The sequence below is a fragment of the Oncorhynchus mykiss genome, chromosome 27 (genome assembly GCF_013265735.2).
Source record: "Oncorhynchus mykiss isolate Arlee chromosome 27, USDA_OmykA_1.1, whole genome shotgun sequence".
Taxonomy (NCBI): Eukaryota; Metazoa; Chordata; class Actinopteri; order Salmoniformes; family Salmonidae; genus Oncorhynchus; species Oncorhynchus mykiss.
The window spans coordinates 6,596,895-6,615,277 of record NC_048591.1 but is presented as its reverse complement, the minus strand read 5'-3'; the positions used below and the strand labels follow the sequence as shown (position 1 = coordinate 6,615,277).

The 18,383-nt window shown below is 42.9% G+C and overlaps 1 protein-coding gene across 1 annotated transcript in view; it reads left to right on the top strand.

Moving 5' to 3' along the window:
• ptgir (prostaglandin I2 receptor) overlaps positions 1–4,832 on the top strand; it is a 61,715-nt gene extending 56,883 nt beyond the window's left edge. Inside the window, exon 2 of the mRNA XM_021587411.2 lies at positions 4,183–4,832. Coding sequence (XP_021443086.1) covers positions 4,183–4,509 — 327 coding nt within the window. The 3' untranslated portion in view covers positions 4,510–4,832. The remainder of the gene's footprint in view (positions 1–4,182) is intronic.
• The last annotated feature ends 13,551 nt before the right edge of the window (positions 4,833–18,383 follow it).

Below are 18,383 nucleotides of genomic sequence, written 5' to 3'. Positions count from 1 at the left end.
GGTTTATAGCCTCTCCTGTTCATGGCACAGACAGATATGGCAGCTCTGCTTCTAGCTCCTAAGCAACTTTGCAATATTTATTTTTTGTATATTTTTTTGTTATTTCTTATATTATTAGGCCAAACATTTTTTAGGGGGTTGTTACATACAGCCGGAAATATATTTTGGATATCAGAGTGGCGTTAACTCACCAGCATTACAACCAGGAATACAACTTTCCCGAATTGGATCCTTGATCGTTCCCCCCCAAGGACGATTTAACTTATTCCAAAGGCTGCTCCAAAACACAGCCGGTGGAGAAGCCGCATCCGGAGTGGACTTCTAGTCTGACTCAGGAGGCGTGCACACCATCCATTGCTTCCGAGTATATGACTCGCTAATGTTGTCTCTGGATAACAAAAAGTAGACTAGCTCCGGGCCACAATCTCCTTCCAGAGAGAGACCAGGGATGGTAACATTCTCTGTTTCACGTAAACATGGCTCTCTCGGGATATACTGTCCCCGTCCATTAAGCCATCTGGATTCTCAGTACATCGCACAGACAGAAATATATAGAAGTCTCTGGGAAGAAGAAAGGCGGGGGTGTATGTTTCATGATTAACCACTCATGGTGTGATTGTGATAACATACAGAAACTCAAGTCCTTTTGTTCACCTGACCTAGAATACCTCACAATCAAATGCAGACCGTATTACCTCCCAAGAGAACTCCCTTTGGTTATTGTCACAGCCATGTATATTCCCCCTCAAGCCGATACCACGACGACCCTCAAAGAACTACACTGGACTTTATACAAACTGCATTTATTGTAGCTGGGAATTTTAACAAAGCAAATATGAAAAAAACGCTACCAAGGTTCTACCAACACATTGACTGCAGAACTCGCACTGGTAAAATATGTCTACTTAAATTTTTGAAATTCCTACAAGGCCCTCCCTTCGGCCAATCTGATCACGACTCCATTTAGCTCCTCCCTTCATATAGGCAGAAACTCAAAGTACCCTTGCTAAGGTCTATTCAACGCTGGCCAATCGAAATCCATGCGTCAAGATGGTTTATTTTTATTTTTAATTTTACCCCTTTTTCTCCCCAATTTCGTGGTATCCAATTGTTGTAGTAGCTACTATCTTGTCTCATGTACGGGTTCGGGAGAGACGAAGGTTGAAAGTCATGCGTCCTCTGATACACAACCCAACCAAGCCGCACTGCTTCTTAACACAGCGCGCATCCAACCCGGAAGCCAGCCGCACCAATGTGTCAGAGGAAACACCGTGAACCTGGCCAACTTGGTTAGCGCGCACTGTGCCCGGCCCGCCACAGGAGTCGCTGGTGCGCGATGAGACAAGGACATCCCTACCAACCAAGCCCTCCCTAACCCGGACGACGCTAGGCCAATTGTGCGTCGCCCCACGGACCTCCCGGTCGCGGCCGGTTACGACAGAGCCTGGGCGCGAACCCAGGCACAGCTGGCGCTGCAGTACAGCGCCCTTAACCACTGTGCCACCCGGGAGGCCTCGTCAAGATTGTTTTGATGGGATATGTTCCGGGTCGCCTCTGAGAATAACATTGACAAATACACAGGAGATGTTGTATCCACTGTTATTATTAAAACCTACCCAAACCAGAAACCGTTGATAGATGGCAGCATTCGCAAATTGACTGGGAATATGGCCGAATACAAAGAGTGTAGTTATTCCCCACTTAAGGCAATCAAACAGGCAAAACGCCAGTACAGAGACAAAGTGGAGTCGCAATTCAACGGCTCAGACTTGAGATGTATGTGTCAGGGTCTACAGACGATCACGGACTACAAAGGGAAAACCAGCCACGTCGTGGACACTGAGGTCTTGCTTCCAGACAAGCTAAACACCTTCTTTGCCTGCTTTGAGGATAACTCTGTCGGGCTGTATCACCGCCTGGTACGGCAACCGCAGGGCTCTCCAGAGGGTGGTGCGGTCTGCCCAAAGCATCACCGGGGGCAAACAACCTGTACTCCAGGAGACATAGAGGACCCGATGTCACAGGATGGCCAAAAAGATCATCAAGTACATGAACCACCCGAGCCACGGCCTGTTTACCCTGCTATACCCACAATAACATTTAGTTAAATATGTGTAAATTTAAATTTGATTTGATTTTTGAAACACTTGAAAGTCACTCGACACTCTGTCTTATCACTCCCAGGAACACCTGTAGTCAGAATTAGACGGCAAATTAACACAGTATCATCAAGACTTTGGTCACAAAGATACATGAAAACAGGAAATGGTTCTTTTTCTCTCTCTCTCTGGGATCCACTGCTTTGCTGTCTCTGAGATGAACAGACACATAACTTTATCATCCCATTGAAACAGGATCTGAAGGAGAAGGGGCGCAACAGTTCTCCAGGAGCCAAATGGAGACTAATAGGCCACTATGGACTTCCATTATGGGGCCTGTTTCCTGATAGCAAAGGCCATCAACAGCACCAAATGGCCTATATGGGTCCATGTTGCCCTGCTCTGGCCCCACACAGACTGTACCCAGGTAGATGCACCCTTAGGTGTGGGTGCATGTGTTGTATGATTCTTGTATATGCCTTTTCCAACTGATGGATCCCCCCCCCCCCCCCCCCCCCCCAGACTGCACTGCTACTGCAGCCTGTCACAGAGCCTTATAAACCACACACATTCATTAGTATGGAGCATGTTTAACGAGCGGCTAATGCCTCTCATCTATCCTGCGTTCCAAACCCACACTCAGTGACAGTGCCCGTGATTTGTGTCCCTCTTAAAGGATACCAGGTCTGCCCAGAGGACCATATGTGGCAGGGTGGCAAGGAGAAGGTGGCAACAGTAGCAGTGTTTTTGTGAGATGTTTTGCCAACACGTAACAACAAACACCATCTTAGGCTTTTTTCACAGTACACATCCAAATCACATTTCTTGCATTTTCTTTTATTTTCTATGATTGTGTTTAAAAATATATACATATTCTTCTATGTATGTTTCCTAGGCTCCTGCCTTGAATGTATAATTGCTTGGTCTTATAATGCAGGGCTCCCTCAAAAAAAGAGACCTTGTTCTCAATGGGACTCCCCTACCTAAATAAAGGTTACAAATGTGTGACATCCCACCTGGACACCGTCACCATGAAACTGTTTTTATTATGTATTCATCTATCACTGTTCAACAGGTTCCTAGTTTGTAACCATCATTCTTAGAGGCCTTGTAATATATTAGCCTGGCTTTCACCAGCTCTCAAAGTCACAGCTCGCTGTGTGGTCGGCTGAATCAGGGAACGGCTGAATCAGGGAACGGCTGAATCAGGGAACGGCTGAATCAGGGAACGGCTGAATCAGGGAAAACATGCTGTGTTTATAATGAATCCTCCACTCCTATGAATGGAATGAATTACAATATCTGTGGTCCCCTACATCCATCATTAGTCCTCTTGATTAGGACGCTTTGGGGTTAAGTTTAGGGTTATGGTTACAATTAGGATTAGGGTAAAGGGTTAGTGGTTAGGGTTGCGGGTTAAGGTTAGGGTTAAGTGTTAGGTTAAGGGTTAGGGAAAATAGGATTTTGGGTGGAAAATAATTTTAGGTCCCCACGGGGATATAAAATAATGTGTCTGTGTGACTATTTTGACATCAGTTGTGCAATGTGGGGATTCACTTCCATTAAAGGCATTGCTAAATTTCTACAGAGACATTAGTTCACTGTGGTTGTGGCAATAGGCCAACACAGACACAGTGTCTGCACAATGTTCTCCGCCTTTTTATAATGTCCGTCAGTGCGTTACAGGACATTGTCTGTTTTGGCTAGTTAGCCTATGGTGGAGATGAGAGAGCGCGGTGCTGCTCCTACTCCCTCCTGCATGCTGATTTGGCACGGCTCAGACCTGTAATGGTCCCTGGGCTGCTCCCACTCTGTCTTTTGGGTTATTACTTTTCACTCCCAGGCCTTAGCAACAGGGAAAAATTTACGCTGTGACACGACACCACTCAATCAGGCCACGTAATCAATTATGGGGCTGTTTATTGAATATATCACAGGAAATAAGGGGATTGAAGACGGAGGAAAGGAATGAGGTGGCTGAAATGTAAGAGTAGCTGCTGCATGTGCAATAGCTAATTGGGATCCTAATAAACTAAACTCCTCAATATCTAACTCTCTCTCTCTCTATGTCTCTCCTCCTCAGATTGCCGGTTTTGCCAATGCCATCGAGCCGGTGGGTGACGACCAGGAGAACCTGCTGGCGTTCCGTTTCCAGGCCCTCAACCCCATCGTGGACCCCTGGGTCTTCATCATCTTCCGCAAGTCTGTGTTCCGCCACCTCCGCTCGCTGCTGCGCTGCCGCTTCACGGGGGGAGCGGTGAAGAACACGGCCCACTGCACCTTCTCCTTAACCCCTGACGACCACAGGGAGTCTCCCAAACCCTTGCCCTCTGTTTCCTTGCAGCCCAAGCTATACTCCAGCCTCTTATGTGGAGGTGGGACTCGGGGCAGGAAAGAGAATGGGATTTAGGGATGGATGGATGTGGGAGAGCAGACATTTGGGGGAAGGGGTTCGGGATTTAGGGTTTGGAGAATTAACTTTTTTGACCACTAGTACCTTATCCACTGTTGACTAGGATACATATAGTATACCCGATGCACGAGTATACCCGATGCACGAGTATACCCGATAAACGAGTATACCCGATGCATGAGTATACCCGATGCATGAGCTACATGTTTCATACATGTGAGTGCCATATAAAAAGACTGCAAAGTGAGCGATTACGCCTCCAAACACACTGAAAACAAAAAAAACTCCAAGCAACTGAAATGGATGTATGCAGGAGACCACTAAGGGATTCATTATGGACAACCAGCCCTGGAAGGGCAAAGAACTCTGTCGACATCTTCAGAAAATATTCATACTTTATTTTTACCTTTAAGCAATTCAGTTAATGACAAATTCTTATTTTCAGTAATGGCCTAGAAACAGTGGGTTAGCTGCCTTGTTCAGGGGCAGAATGACAGCCCGGGGATTCGATCTTGCAACCTTTCGGTTACAAGTCCAACGCTCTAACCACTAGGCTACCTGCCACCCCTTGACTTATTCCACATTTTGTTATGTTACAGCCTGAATTCAAAATGGATTAGATATATTGTTTTCCTCACCCATTACACACCATACCCCATAATGACGAAGTGAAAATATGTTTTTAGAAATGTTTGTAAATGTTTTGAAAATGAATTACAGGAATATCTTATTTACGTAAGTATTCACACCCCCTGAGTCAACACATGTTATAATCACCTTTCGGAGCGATTACAGCTGTGAGCTTTGCAAACCTGGATTGTACAATATTTGCACGTTATAATTTTTTTTTAATCCTTCAAGCTCTGTCATTGCTATACAGACATTTTCAAGTCTTGCCATAGATTTTCAAGCCGATTTAAGTCAAAACTGTAACTAAGCCAATCAGGAACATTCAATGTCATCTTGGTAAGATACTCCAATGTACAGTATATTTGGCCTTGTTTTTAGGTTATTATCCTGCGGCTGGCTTCCGGGTTGGATGCGCGCTGTGTTAAGAAGCAGTACGGCTGGTTGGGTTGTGTATCGGAGGACGCATGACATTCAGCCTTCGTCTCTCCCGAGCCCGTACGGGAGTTGTAGCAATGAGACAAGATAGTAGCTACTACAACAATTGGATACCACGAAATTGGGGAGAAAAAGGGGTAAAATTCAACAAAAAAAATAAATAAAAAAATAAAAATAGTTTTGTGGAGTAACCACAATTTTGTTGATCCAAACTCAGTTTTCTCCTATCACATTAAACTCTAACTGTTTTAAAGTCACCATTGGTCTCATGGTTTCCTTCCTCTCTGAGTTGGATGCATGTAGCTTTGTAGTGACTGGGTGTTGATACACCATGTAAAGTGTAATTAATAACTTCATCGTGCTCAAAGGGATATTAAATGTCAGCTTTTTTTTTTTTTACCCATCTACCAATAGGTGCCCTTCTTTGTGAGGCATTGGAAAACCTTTGGTCTTTGTGGTAGGATCTGTGTTTGAAATTCACTGCTTGACTGAGGGACCTTACAGATACTTGTAAGTGTAGGGTAAAAACCATGTTAACCACTATTATTGCACGGGTGAGTCCATCAAAATTGAATAAAATGTTATTTGTCACGTGCGCCGAATATTTACTTACAAGCCCTTAACCAACAATGCCGTTTTAAGAAAAATATTTACTAAATAAAGTAAAAAATTGAAGAGCAACAATAAAATAAGAATAACGAGGCTATACACAGGGGGTACCAGTACTGAGTCAATATGCCAGGGTTCAGGTTAATTGAGGTAATATGTACATGTAGGTAGGGGTAAAGTGACTATGCATAGATAATAAACGGCGAGTAGCAGCAGTGTAAAAACTAAGGGGGGGGGGGGCTCAATGTAAATAGTCAGGGTGGCCATTTGATTAGCTGTTCAGCAGTCTTATGGCTTGGGGATAGAAGCTGTTAAGAAGCCTTTTGGACCTTGACTTGGCGCTCTGGTACCGCTCACCGTGCGGTAGCAGAAAGGGTAGCTGGAGTCTTTGGCAATTTTTAAGGGCCTTCCTCTGACACTGCCTGGTATAGAGATCCTGAATGGCAGGAAGCTTGGCCCCAGTGATGTACTGGGCCGTACGCACTACCCTCTGTAGCGCCTTGCGGTCGGAGGACAAGCCGTTTGCCATACCAGGCGGTGATGCAACCAGTAAGGATGCTCTCGATGGTGCAGCTGTAACTTTTTGAGGCTCTGAGGACCCATGCCAAATCTTTTCAATAGGTGTTGTCGTGCCCTCTTCACGACTGTCTTTGTGTGTTTGGATCATGATAGTTTGTTGTTGATGTGGACACCCAGGAACTTTAAGCTCTAAACCTGCTCCACTACAGCCCTGTCGATGAGAATTGGGGCGTGCTTGGCCCTCCTTTTCCTGTAGTCCACGATCATCTCCTTTTGTCTTGATCACGTTGAGGGAGAGGTTGTTGTCCTGGCACCACACTTCCAGGTTTCTGATCTCCTCCCTATAGGCTGTCTCATCGTTGTCGGTGATCAGGCCTACCACCGTTTTGTCATCGGCAAACTTAATGATAGTGTTGGAGTCGTGCTTGGCCACGCATTCATGGGTGAACAGGGAGTGCAGGAGGGGACTAAGCACGCACCCCTGAGGGGCACCAGTGTTGAGGATCAGCGTGGCAGATGTGTTGTTGCCTACCCTTACCACCTGGGGGCTGCCCATCAGGAAGTCCAGGATCCAGTTGCAGAGGGAGGTGTTTAGTCCCAAGGTCCTTACCTTAGTGATGAGCTTTGAGGGCACTATGGTGTTGAACGCTGAGCCGTAGTCAATGAACAGCATTCTCACGTAGGAGTTCCTTTTGTCCAGGTGGGAAAGGGCAGTGTTGAGTGCAATAGAGATTTGCATCATCTGTGGATATGTTGGGGCGGTATGCAAATTGGAGTGGGTCTAGTTTTTCTGGGATGATGGTGTTGATGTGAGCCATAACCAGCCTGTCTAAGCACTTCATGGCTACTGACGTAAGTGATACGGGGCCGTAGTCATTTAGGCAGGTTACCTTTGCTTTCTTGGGCACAGGGACAATTCTTTACCATTAAACATATTATTTGACTTGTTAAGCACATTTTTACTCCTGAATTTATTTAGGCTTGCCATAACAAAGGGGTTGAATACTTACTGACTCGAGACATTTCAGCTTTTCATTTGTAATGAATTTGTAAACATTTCTAAAAACATAATCTGTTTTAAATTCAGTCTGAGTCAACAAAATGTGGAAAAGTCAATGGGTATGAATAGTTTCTGAAGGCAGAGTATATACACACCCGGTGAAGCCCGTGAAAACATTGCACTAGGTCTTCTGTCCAGGTATCACTGAACTCCATTTTCAAGCTGGGGAAAGAATGTTCCTGTTAAAATATCTACTAATAATTTTGTTAGCTTACCAAAGATGGTATGGTGGTGTCCACTATAACTACCTTATGGAATTTAGATTTCCTCACTTCCTGAATGATTTCACATCTTGTAAATGTACAAAACAGACAATATGCCCTTGCGTATGCCCAAGTCATTCAGGTCATTATCTTAAAATGACATTCACAACAGTGTAGTCAATCAACATGCAGGAATGAGAAAGATGTGATTTTGTTATGCTGTGTTTTATTGACAACCTCTTTGCCCTTTAAAATGTCTCTCTGATCGGTCGCATAATTGATGTGCGGGATGCAGGTCCCAGCTAGCCTCGTACGAACCATCCTGATCTCGTGAGCTGACGTGCACGGATCCGTGTCGCGAAACAGAATGTAAGCGCGTGAGATCAGAATAGTTCGTACCAGGCTAGGTCACATCAGGTCACCTTTCCTACAACGTGACGGCCTCTTCTGCGCGCATGTCCCATGGATCTATGGTCAAGTTTTAATGAGGGCCAATCTCTCTCTATCTTCTTTTAAGGATGAATGGATCGTGGATCCTATGCATGTGCACGTGACATGTCTTAAATCCATGTCTCAGTTTCCAAACTTTTGCGTCCAACACTTCCGTCATCAATACGCTGTTGTGGGTAATCAAATCTAGGGCGTATTCTGGGCTCATTGAGAGAGACCTGTGTCTATGGCGCTAATGTGTTGTACAATATAGTGTATGGACATTCCTTAGTGCACTCACTCAAGAGGTTACCTATTATCTCATTCTTATCAAGCTAATTAATTTGACCTATATTGTCACAGCAAAATAATCCTGCAGCAAAATGATTTGAAGATTTAGTCCATATTGTTTCTTGATCCGTGGTTCAAATCAAATCAAATCAAATCAAATTTTATTTGTCACATACACATGGTTAGCAGATGTTAATGCGAGTGTAGCGAAATGCTTGTGCTTCTAGTTCCGACAATGCAGTAATAACCAACAAGTAATCTAACTAACAATTCCAAAACTACTGTCTTGTACACAGTGTAAGGGGATAAAGAATATGTACATAAGGATATATGAATGAGTGATGGTACAGAGCAGCATAGGCAGATACAGTAGATTGTATCGAGTACAGTATATACATATGAGATGAGTATGTAAACAAAGTGGCATAGTTAAAGTGGCTAGTGATACATGTATTACATAAGGATACAGTCGATGATATAGAGTACAGTATATACGTATGCCTATGAGATGAATAATGTAGGGTGAGTAACATTATATAAGGTAGCATTGGTTAAAGTGGCTAGTGATATATTTACATCATTTCCCATCAATTCCCATTATTAAAGTGGCTGGAGTTGAGTCAGTGTCAGTGTGTTGGCAGCAGCCACTCAATGTTAGTGGTGGCTGTTTAACAGTCTGATAGCCTTGAGATAGAAGCTGTTTTTCAGTCTCTCGGTCCCAGCTTTGATGCACCTGTACTGACCTCGCCTTCTGGATGATAGCGGGGTGAACAGGCAGTGGCTCGGGTGGTTGATGTCCTTGATGATCTTTATGGCCTTCCTGTGACATCGGGTGGTGTATGTGTCCTGGAGGGCAGGTAGTTTGCCCCCGGTGATGCGTTGTGCAGACCTCACTACCCTCTGGAGAGCCTTACGGTTGAGGGCGGAGCAGTTGCCGTACTAGGCGGTGATACAGCCCGCCAGGATGCTCTCGATTGTGCATCTGTAGAAGTTTGTGAGTGCTTTTGGTGACAAGCCGAATTTCTTCAGCCTCCTGAGGTTGAAGAGGCGCTGCTGCGCCTTCTTCACAATGCTGTCTGTGTGAGTGGACCAATTCAGTTTGTCTGTGATGTGTATGCCGAGGAACTTAAAACTTGCTACCCTCTCCACTACTGTTCCATCGATGTGGATAGGGGGGTGTTCCCTCTGCTGTTTCCTGAAGTCCACAATCATCTCCTTAGTTTTGTTGACGTTGAGTGTGAGGTTATTTTCCTGACACCACACTCCGAGGGCCCTCACCTCCTCCCTGTAGGCCGTCTCGTCGTTGTTGGTAATCAAGCCTACCACTGTTGTGTCGTCCGCAAACTTGATGATTGAGTTGGAGGCGTGCGTGGCCACGCAGTCGTGGGTGAACAGGGAGTACAGGAGAGGGCTCAGAACGCACCCTTGTGGGGCCCCAGTGTTGAGGATCAGCGGGGAGGAGATGTTGTTGCCTACCCTCACCACCTGGGGGCGGCCCGTCAGGAAGTCCAGTACCCAGTTGCACAGGGCGGGGTCGAGACCCAGGGTCTCGAGCTTGATGACGAGCTTGGAGGGTACTATGGTGTTGAATGCCGAACTGTAGTCAATGAACAGCATTCTCACATAGGTATTCCTCTTGTCCAGATGGGTTAGGGCAGTGTGCAGTGTGGTTGAGATTGCATCGTCTGTGGACCTATTTGGGCGGTAAGCAAATTGGAGTGGGTCTAGGGTGTCAGGTAGGGTGGAGGTGATATGGTCCTTGACTAGTCTCTCAAAGCACTTCATGATGACGGAAGTGAGTGCTACGGGGCGGTAGTCGTTTAGCTCAGTTACCTTAGCTTTCTTGGGAACAGGAACAATGGTGGCCCTCTTGAAGCATGTGGGAACAGCAGACTGGTATAGGGATTGATTGAATATGTCCGTAAACACACCGGCCAGCTGGTCTGCGCATGCTCTGAGGGCGCGGCTGGGGATGCCGTCTGGGCCTGCAGCCTTGCGAGGGTTAACACGTTTAAATGTCTTACTCACCTCGGCTGCAGTGAAGGAGAGACCGCAAGTTTTCGTTGCAGGCCGTGTCAGTGGCACTGTATTGTCCTCAAAGCGGGCAAAAAAGTTATTTAGTCTGCCTGGGAGCAGGACATCCTCCTCCCGGTTATAGGCTATTAGCTGGTATAAAAAAGAGGCTACATGAAAAGTGCAATACTGTTAATATAACCCGTGTGTTAATGTGTGTTTTCAGTGAATTTATGTACATCCTGATGCTCATATGCATATAATGCAGTGCAGTGATCAAATGAAGATCTGCTTCTGTGTCTGTAGTTCTGTCGTTGAAAAAGCTCACAAAACGATGTTTGAAGTTGTTGCTTTTTCTGGCCGCTTTCTCCTCCGTCACTATGGCTGCTCCGTCACTATGACATACATCAGATTTTAAAAAATATATATTTTTTTTTAGAGCTGATCTGGGTGTTAGATAGGCCAATTACTAAAAAAAAAAAGAAAAAAGATCAGAATCTGTCTGTCTGTGTAAACGCAGCCTCTGATAGTGATTGCATGAAGAGTGCTGTGTTTGCTGGTGGTAAGTCCTTTTTGTGTACGTTTCTATGTGTTCTCTCAGTTGTATGGATGTTTTGTGCTGTTGTGTTTGATGTTTGTGTATGTGATTTGTGTTGTGTTTTGCGGTGTGTTGTAGTGATTTTGTTTCCTGAGCTATGATGTGCCACATGCCCAGTGTGTGTTCCAGTCTGACTTCTTGCACTTGAGAATATACGGTGTTATGTGTGTGTTCCAGTCTGGCTTCTTGCACTTGAGAATATACAGTGATATGTTCTTGCAGTATTGGGATCAATTGTAACAAATGTGAATACATGTTAGACGTGTTATATATATATATATATATATATAGGTTGCTGTACATGTTCCTATGTAAAAATATTAAAATGCTAAATAAAGACTAAGAGTATATATAACGTGTGTAACTTCCCTATTGTGTGAATTACTTTCCGCATGTACACTACTGGTCAAACGTTTATAACACCTACTCATTCAAGGTATTTCTTTATTTTTAGTATTTTCTACATTGTAGAATAATAGTGAAGACATCAAAACTATGAAGTAACACACATGGAATCATGTAGTAATCAAAAATGTGTTAAACAAATCAAAATATTATATTTGTGATTCTTCAAATAGCCACCATTTGCCTTGATGACAGCTTTGCACACTCTTGGCATTCTCTCAACCAGCTTCATCTGGAATGCTTTTACATACAGTCTTGAAGGAGTTCCCACATATGCTGAGCACTTGTTGGCTGCTTTTCCTTCACTCTGCGATCCGACTTATCCAAAACCATCTCAATTTGGTTGAGGTCAGGGGAATGTGGAGGCCAGGTCATCTGATGCAGCACTACATCACTCTCCTTGGTAAAATAGCCCTTACACAGCCTGGAGGTGTGTTGGGTCATTGTCCTGTTGAAAAACAAATGATAGTGTGCCTTGAATTCTAAATAAATCACTGACAGTGTCACCAGCAAAGCACCCCCACACCATCACACTTCATGCTTCACGGTGGGAACCACATATGCGGAGATCATCCATTCTCCTACTCTGTGTCTCACAAAGACATGGCGGTTGGAACCAAAAATCTCAAATTTGGACTCCAGGCCAAAGGACAAATTTCCACTGGTCTGATGTCCACTGCTCGTGTTTCTTCGCCCAAGTGTCTTTGCAGCCATTCGACCACGAAGGCCTGATTCACGCAGTCTCCTCTGAACAGTTGATGTTGAGATGTGTCTGTTACTTGAACTCTGTGAAGCATTTATTTGGGATGCAATTTCCGAGGCTGGTAACTCTAATTAACGTATCCTCTGCAGCAGAGATAACTCTGGGTCTTCCATTCCTGTGGCGGTCCTCATGAGAGCCAGTTTCATCATAGCGCTTGATTGTTTTCGCGACTGCACTTGAAGAAACGTTCAAAGTTCTTGAAATGTTCCGTATTGACTGACCTTCATGTCTTAAAGTAATGATGGACTGTTTTTCTCTTTGCTTATTTGATCTGTTCTTGCCATAATATGACTTGGTCTTTTACCAAATAGGGATATCTTCTGTATACCCACCGTACCTTGTCACAACACAACTGATTGGCTCAAACGCATTAAGAGGGAAAGAAATTCCACAAATTAACAAGGCACACCTGTTAATTGATATGCATTCCAGGTGACTACCTCATGAGGCTGGTTGAGAGAATGCCAAGAGTGAGCAAAGCTGTCATCAAGGCAAAGGGTGGCTATTTGAACAATCTCAAATATAAAATATATTTTGATGTTTAACACTTTTTTGGGGTTACTACATGATTCCATGTGTTCGTTCATAGTTTGTCTTCACTATTATTCTACAATGTAGAAAATTGTAAAAAAAATTAAGCAAATCCCTTGAATGAGTAGGTGTTCAATAACTTTTGACCGGTAGTGTTTGTCTTATTAATCTGTGACTATACAGAAATGAAACATGGAAAATATACTGGACGTCTTGTAGAATTCACAGAGCTTTAAGACATTGCCTGTGTGTTTACAGATGAAGTATAAAACAAGACAAGATAAATAGGAAAATGGTTTAGTTGGGATTTAGACAACATAGCTGCTTTGAACATGCCAGTCAGTCAACACACAAAACAATTGCATCTGGGAGATGACATGAACGTTTACGATTCTTAGAAATATATAGAAAAAAACTGTTTATTGACTGGATCAACTTCTATGGTTTTACAGTAAGTATACATATGCAGTCAAAGTATTCATAAAACCTCACTTCCCCATATTACATCTCGAAAGATCGTATCAGAAGCAGGCAGAGCATATAGGAAAGGTAGTTGCAGAATAACAACGACGCAGCATATAACCTACATAAAAAGAGGTCATCGAAAGACAACTAACAGTATAGAGTTGGCACGGACCCCAGCATCCCTCACCAGAGGGACTATCATCTGAATGAGGGCAGGAAACCATAACCAAGACATACTGTAGACTCTGCAAAAAAATAAAGCCTGCTCCTTTTGCAAAGACTTACCGAAGAAAAAAAAACTTTAACACCTATAAAAAGTAGAGCAGCTTTACTGGCATATTAAACTGTAGATGCTTCATTTCACAGCAGTGCTTGTGTGCGGGCGGGCGGGCGGGCGCGCGCGCGTAAGAGGATGTGAGCAAGATTACAAGCCAAAAACAGTTTATTCATAATGACGCAACAAATTCCATATGTCATATTCTCCGGTAATGGGATTCCACTAAGTGGTTGAAGATGGTCCTTCATTTGCAAGATGATATTTCCTGGGATAACAATAGATGTATTCATCACTAAGAGCCAATACAGAAACAGGCGCTCTGATACCATCAAAAAGCCCTCTGCCTGTCTTCATGGTCTTTCATCATCTTCACCGTTATCACAAATACTTTTGTCGAGCGAGGTGAATGTCATTTTGTGCAGGCTAGTCACATAGCTGATTCCTCATGTAATCACTCATGGTTTTGTATTATGTGGGCTCAAGACTGTAAAACCAGCAGGCCTGTCTTTTGAGACAGTAGCATTCCAGATACACATTTGGCGCAGGTCATTACTGATGATTATATCTTGCAATGTCTGGAGAAGTGTTTTACATCTCAGGAACATCATTAACATAATAAAACGGTCCTATAAACAAATCTGTATCTGAAATGCCGTGCCCGTGTTGGTGCTACGGGTCGTTCGGCAGTGTGACAATATTTTTTAAATGCGTCCTTCCTTCATTGAAGTCATCGCTAATGTATCACAATACTTTTGTTAATTTAGTCATGACAAGTCGATTATCAATAATGCAATATAATATATGCCATTTAGCAGACGTGTCTCTCCATATAGGTGGTCCCAGGAATTGAACCCACTATCTTGGCATTGCAAGCTTTACCAACTGGGCTACAGAGAATCAGAAGCATGGAAGGATGCTTTGCTCTAGTTTTGGAACAGCGCCCTGGTCTGTTGCACGGACAGGAAGCCCATCACCCTGGCTATCTGTGATTCACCAGAGTCTTGACAGTGATGAATCTTTATCTGAAGCAGAGCACTAATGAACAGCAGTCCTGGCCCTCACTGAGGTTGTAATTAAAAGTGTTACTTGATTAACCAGATGGAAATAGAATGGACGAACAGAACAGGGATGAACTGAGATGAACCAGACTGATACGTAGCAGTATACACACACTTCGACGTGAGTATTTTCTTGTTCTTTCATTGTCTTTCATTTTTTCTTTCTTCCTCAGAACTCAAGTCTTTCTCAAATTCTAATTACAGGAGGGGGAGGGGGGGGGGGGGGGGGGGTAATTGCCCACCTTATCTGTCAGTAACCCTCACCTGAGACCCTCAGTCGACATCTTTCCCTTTCCTCCTGATAAATGATATTGTGAAACAGTGATCATCCTTTGACCTCTGATCTCCTCAGCTTGGGGGTGTGTTGAGAGATACAAAGACTAAGGGCTTGATTCAATCTGTAGCACTGAAGATCCACCCTACAGAGCGATGGAAATTTAAAGGCTATGTTTCCGCGTTCGCGGAGACTGCATTCATGGTAAACGCTGCATATGTCGGGTCAATTGGAAATTACCTTTAAATTTCAGGCATGCTATAGCGCTGAACTTTGGCAATATGGATTGAATCGCGCCCTAATGCGTAATTGTGTGACATTGCAAAGGAAAGCCTTTGCGAGTTTGTGAAGGGTTTTAAGTACAACGATAGAGTCTATAGGGAATTCTCATTTGAAATCAATCCATTGACTTATTGATCTTACAGGGAATTTATGTTTAAAGAACATGAACCAAAGTGCGATTTTCAAACAGCAGTTTTCTAAGTGTTATTACATGGGGAGCCCCTTGTCTGTCTTTTATTGATAAAAAGGCCATGATCCTCCGAGTATGACTCACATTTCATCTGATTTCAAATACGATCTGCATTTTCAGAGGGAACATCCTGTGTTCTAATAACACCAGAATGATTGTTATATTTTATTTTGGTGGCTATTTCCAGACTGATTTTCAAAATCAAAATCTTTTTTTTTTTTTTTTACAGGAATAAGAATCCTTCTAGTTTTCTATATAGATATCATACCTCATTGCTGATTGGACACTTTCGATCGAGAACACACAAAGCAAAATCAAAGATTGATATCCTGACTTGAGGGACAATACACTTTTGCTCTCTGTGCAGCATGCTTCGTGTTACCTAGTTTACCTTAAGGTGATGTGTTTAACAGAGATGGTGTTCCACTCCAGGAAATTCCGTCAAGGACTCCTGGCAATGACTCCCCATGGAGTAATTATAATGACCATCAGCGATTAATATGCCAACCTCCAGTGAAAGGTAGGCATCTGTTTTCTGTAACTTGGAACAGAGGACATCACTCTTTGTGGTGCATAGAGGCTAGACACTTCCCTTGACCAAGGGCTTTTTGGTTGAAGGGAAAGTAATTAATGAGTTTCTGCAGATGGATTGATCCCATCTGACCACAGCTATCCCACTTTTCCAGAAGTGCATGTCTGTCCAGTTGGGCCTGTTCATGACTGCAGAACAGAATCAAACACCTCATTATAAAAGGTCATGACTTCCATGCCTTCGTTTAACCTTTAGATTTGTAATGGCAAACTAAGTGAGGGAGACACAGTCAGTGTTACAGCCCTAAGGGTCAATGTCCAATGGCCCAAGAAGCTCTCTGAAGTAGCTGGGGCAAATCATACTAGATGTTTCTCTCTTTGGCTGCAGTTATCAAAGGAATTGCCCTGACAGGCTACCAGAATGGGGCTTTTTAGATAAACGCAGAAAATAAAGTCTGAGTTTAACACGGGCTTAGAAGATACATTTTGTTCTATGTGAGATAATATCAGCCAGTTAACATGACTTCATGATTTATGAAGCCTTTATGCGCTTAGGTGCTTGTTTTGATTACATAAATCCTTCAGAATTCCCAAACGTGATGTTAGCGGATTAAGATTATTTCATAGAAGAAAATGTATAAGATCTCCTAGGCCTGTGTTTACCACAGACCTTATTTGTGGCATTTATCCCGCAAAAAAACTATTTCCACATAGGCTTTGACCAATCAGCCATGGCGTAGTTATTGACTTAAAAATATGCAATTACTATTGCTCCCCAATGGGCTCAGACGTCAATTCAACGTCTATTCCACGTTGGTTCAACGTAATTTCATTGAAATGATGTGGAAACAACATTGATTCAGTGTGCCCAGTGGGTCTCTATACCTTCCAGGTTATAATAATAATAATAATAATAATAATAATATTGTTGTATTTTGTATAGTATATATATATATATATATATATATATATATATGTATTTTGTATAGTTTTTTTCATTACAAACAAGAATATCAAAGTCGCTTTGAAAACCAAAACAAATCTAGTGATCTAGCAGGCCGTGGTTGATGGTCTTTCACAAGTTCATAGGTCTGGTTGTAAAGGCAGTTTGGAAAGGCAGTCAGTAGCTTTAGCAGAGGGAGCAGTGGCGTACCACAGGAAAGAGCCGTTCTCTTTTTGGGGGGAGGAAACAGTTCACTTCCTACAATTCTACTCATTTCACCAGAGAAAAATGTGCAATTTTATAGCTAAATTCATGCTACTCTACATTATTGTGCCATGGGGCAGAGAGAAAATGTGCAGTTTAATAACTAATCACATATTATTCTACACATTTTGCAATGAGTCTGAAAGCATTTAGCATTTTTAAAGCTAATTCTACATAATTCAAACCAGTTCTGCTACATTTGATATGTGGTACAGTAGTAGCACATCAAATGGCCTGAACTCTCAACTTGAATAACTTTTGATTTGATGAAAAAACAAACACTTTTTTCAGTGGTGACCAGGTGTCTGTAAAAAAATGATGGGTGGCAAACAATAACTGAGTCATGAAATGCGAGATAATTAGAAAGGCTACATCGATTGTGTTATATTTCCCTACTTAGATTAATGTCAGGGGATAATTATATTATCTTATCAATGAGACAGAGACAGAGCAACAAACACCTAAATGAATAATAAGGCTTACATTAGACCAATACCTTCCAGACCTTGAGGTCTGCTGAACCGATCTCAAGCATTAAATCAGTCTCACCTCATTAAAATGTTAAAAGTTCAGTCGCTTTTTATATTTCCACACTATGAGGTCGAAATATAACACTCTGAAATTGTGAAAATTGTGATAATTCCATTTTAGTGTGGGAGCTTTAAAAACAAAATAAGCCTGGAATTTCAGCCTGTACCGCATGACATCACAATCTGATCTGATTATTCTGACCAATGACCAGTCATCTTTTATTTGCATATTCATCCTCCCACTGTGACGGGGGAAGCGGATAAACTCTGGATTATAGACAATCCTATCCGCAAATCAGGGCTGTGTATGTCAATATATTTACATTTGTATCAACACAGCCACAAAATCAGACTGAGCGTATCAATGGCAAAAGGAGGATCAGGGAAATACATTATAAAAATATATGTTGAGTTATTTTCATGCAATAAACACACGGTGGTGATTTAAAAATCAAATGTAATGTCTACTTAAACGATAATGCCGGTGTTTGGAGGGTATATTGGCACAGGTGTTGTTAGGCCGCAGGTAGCCTAGTGGTTAGAGCGTGGGGCCAGTAACGAAAGATTGCAA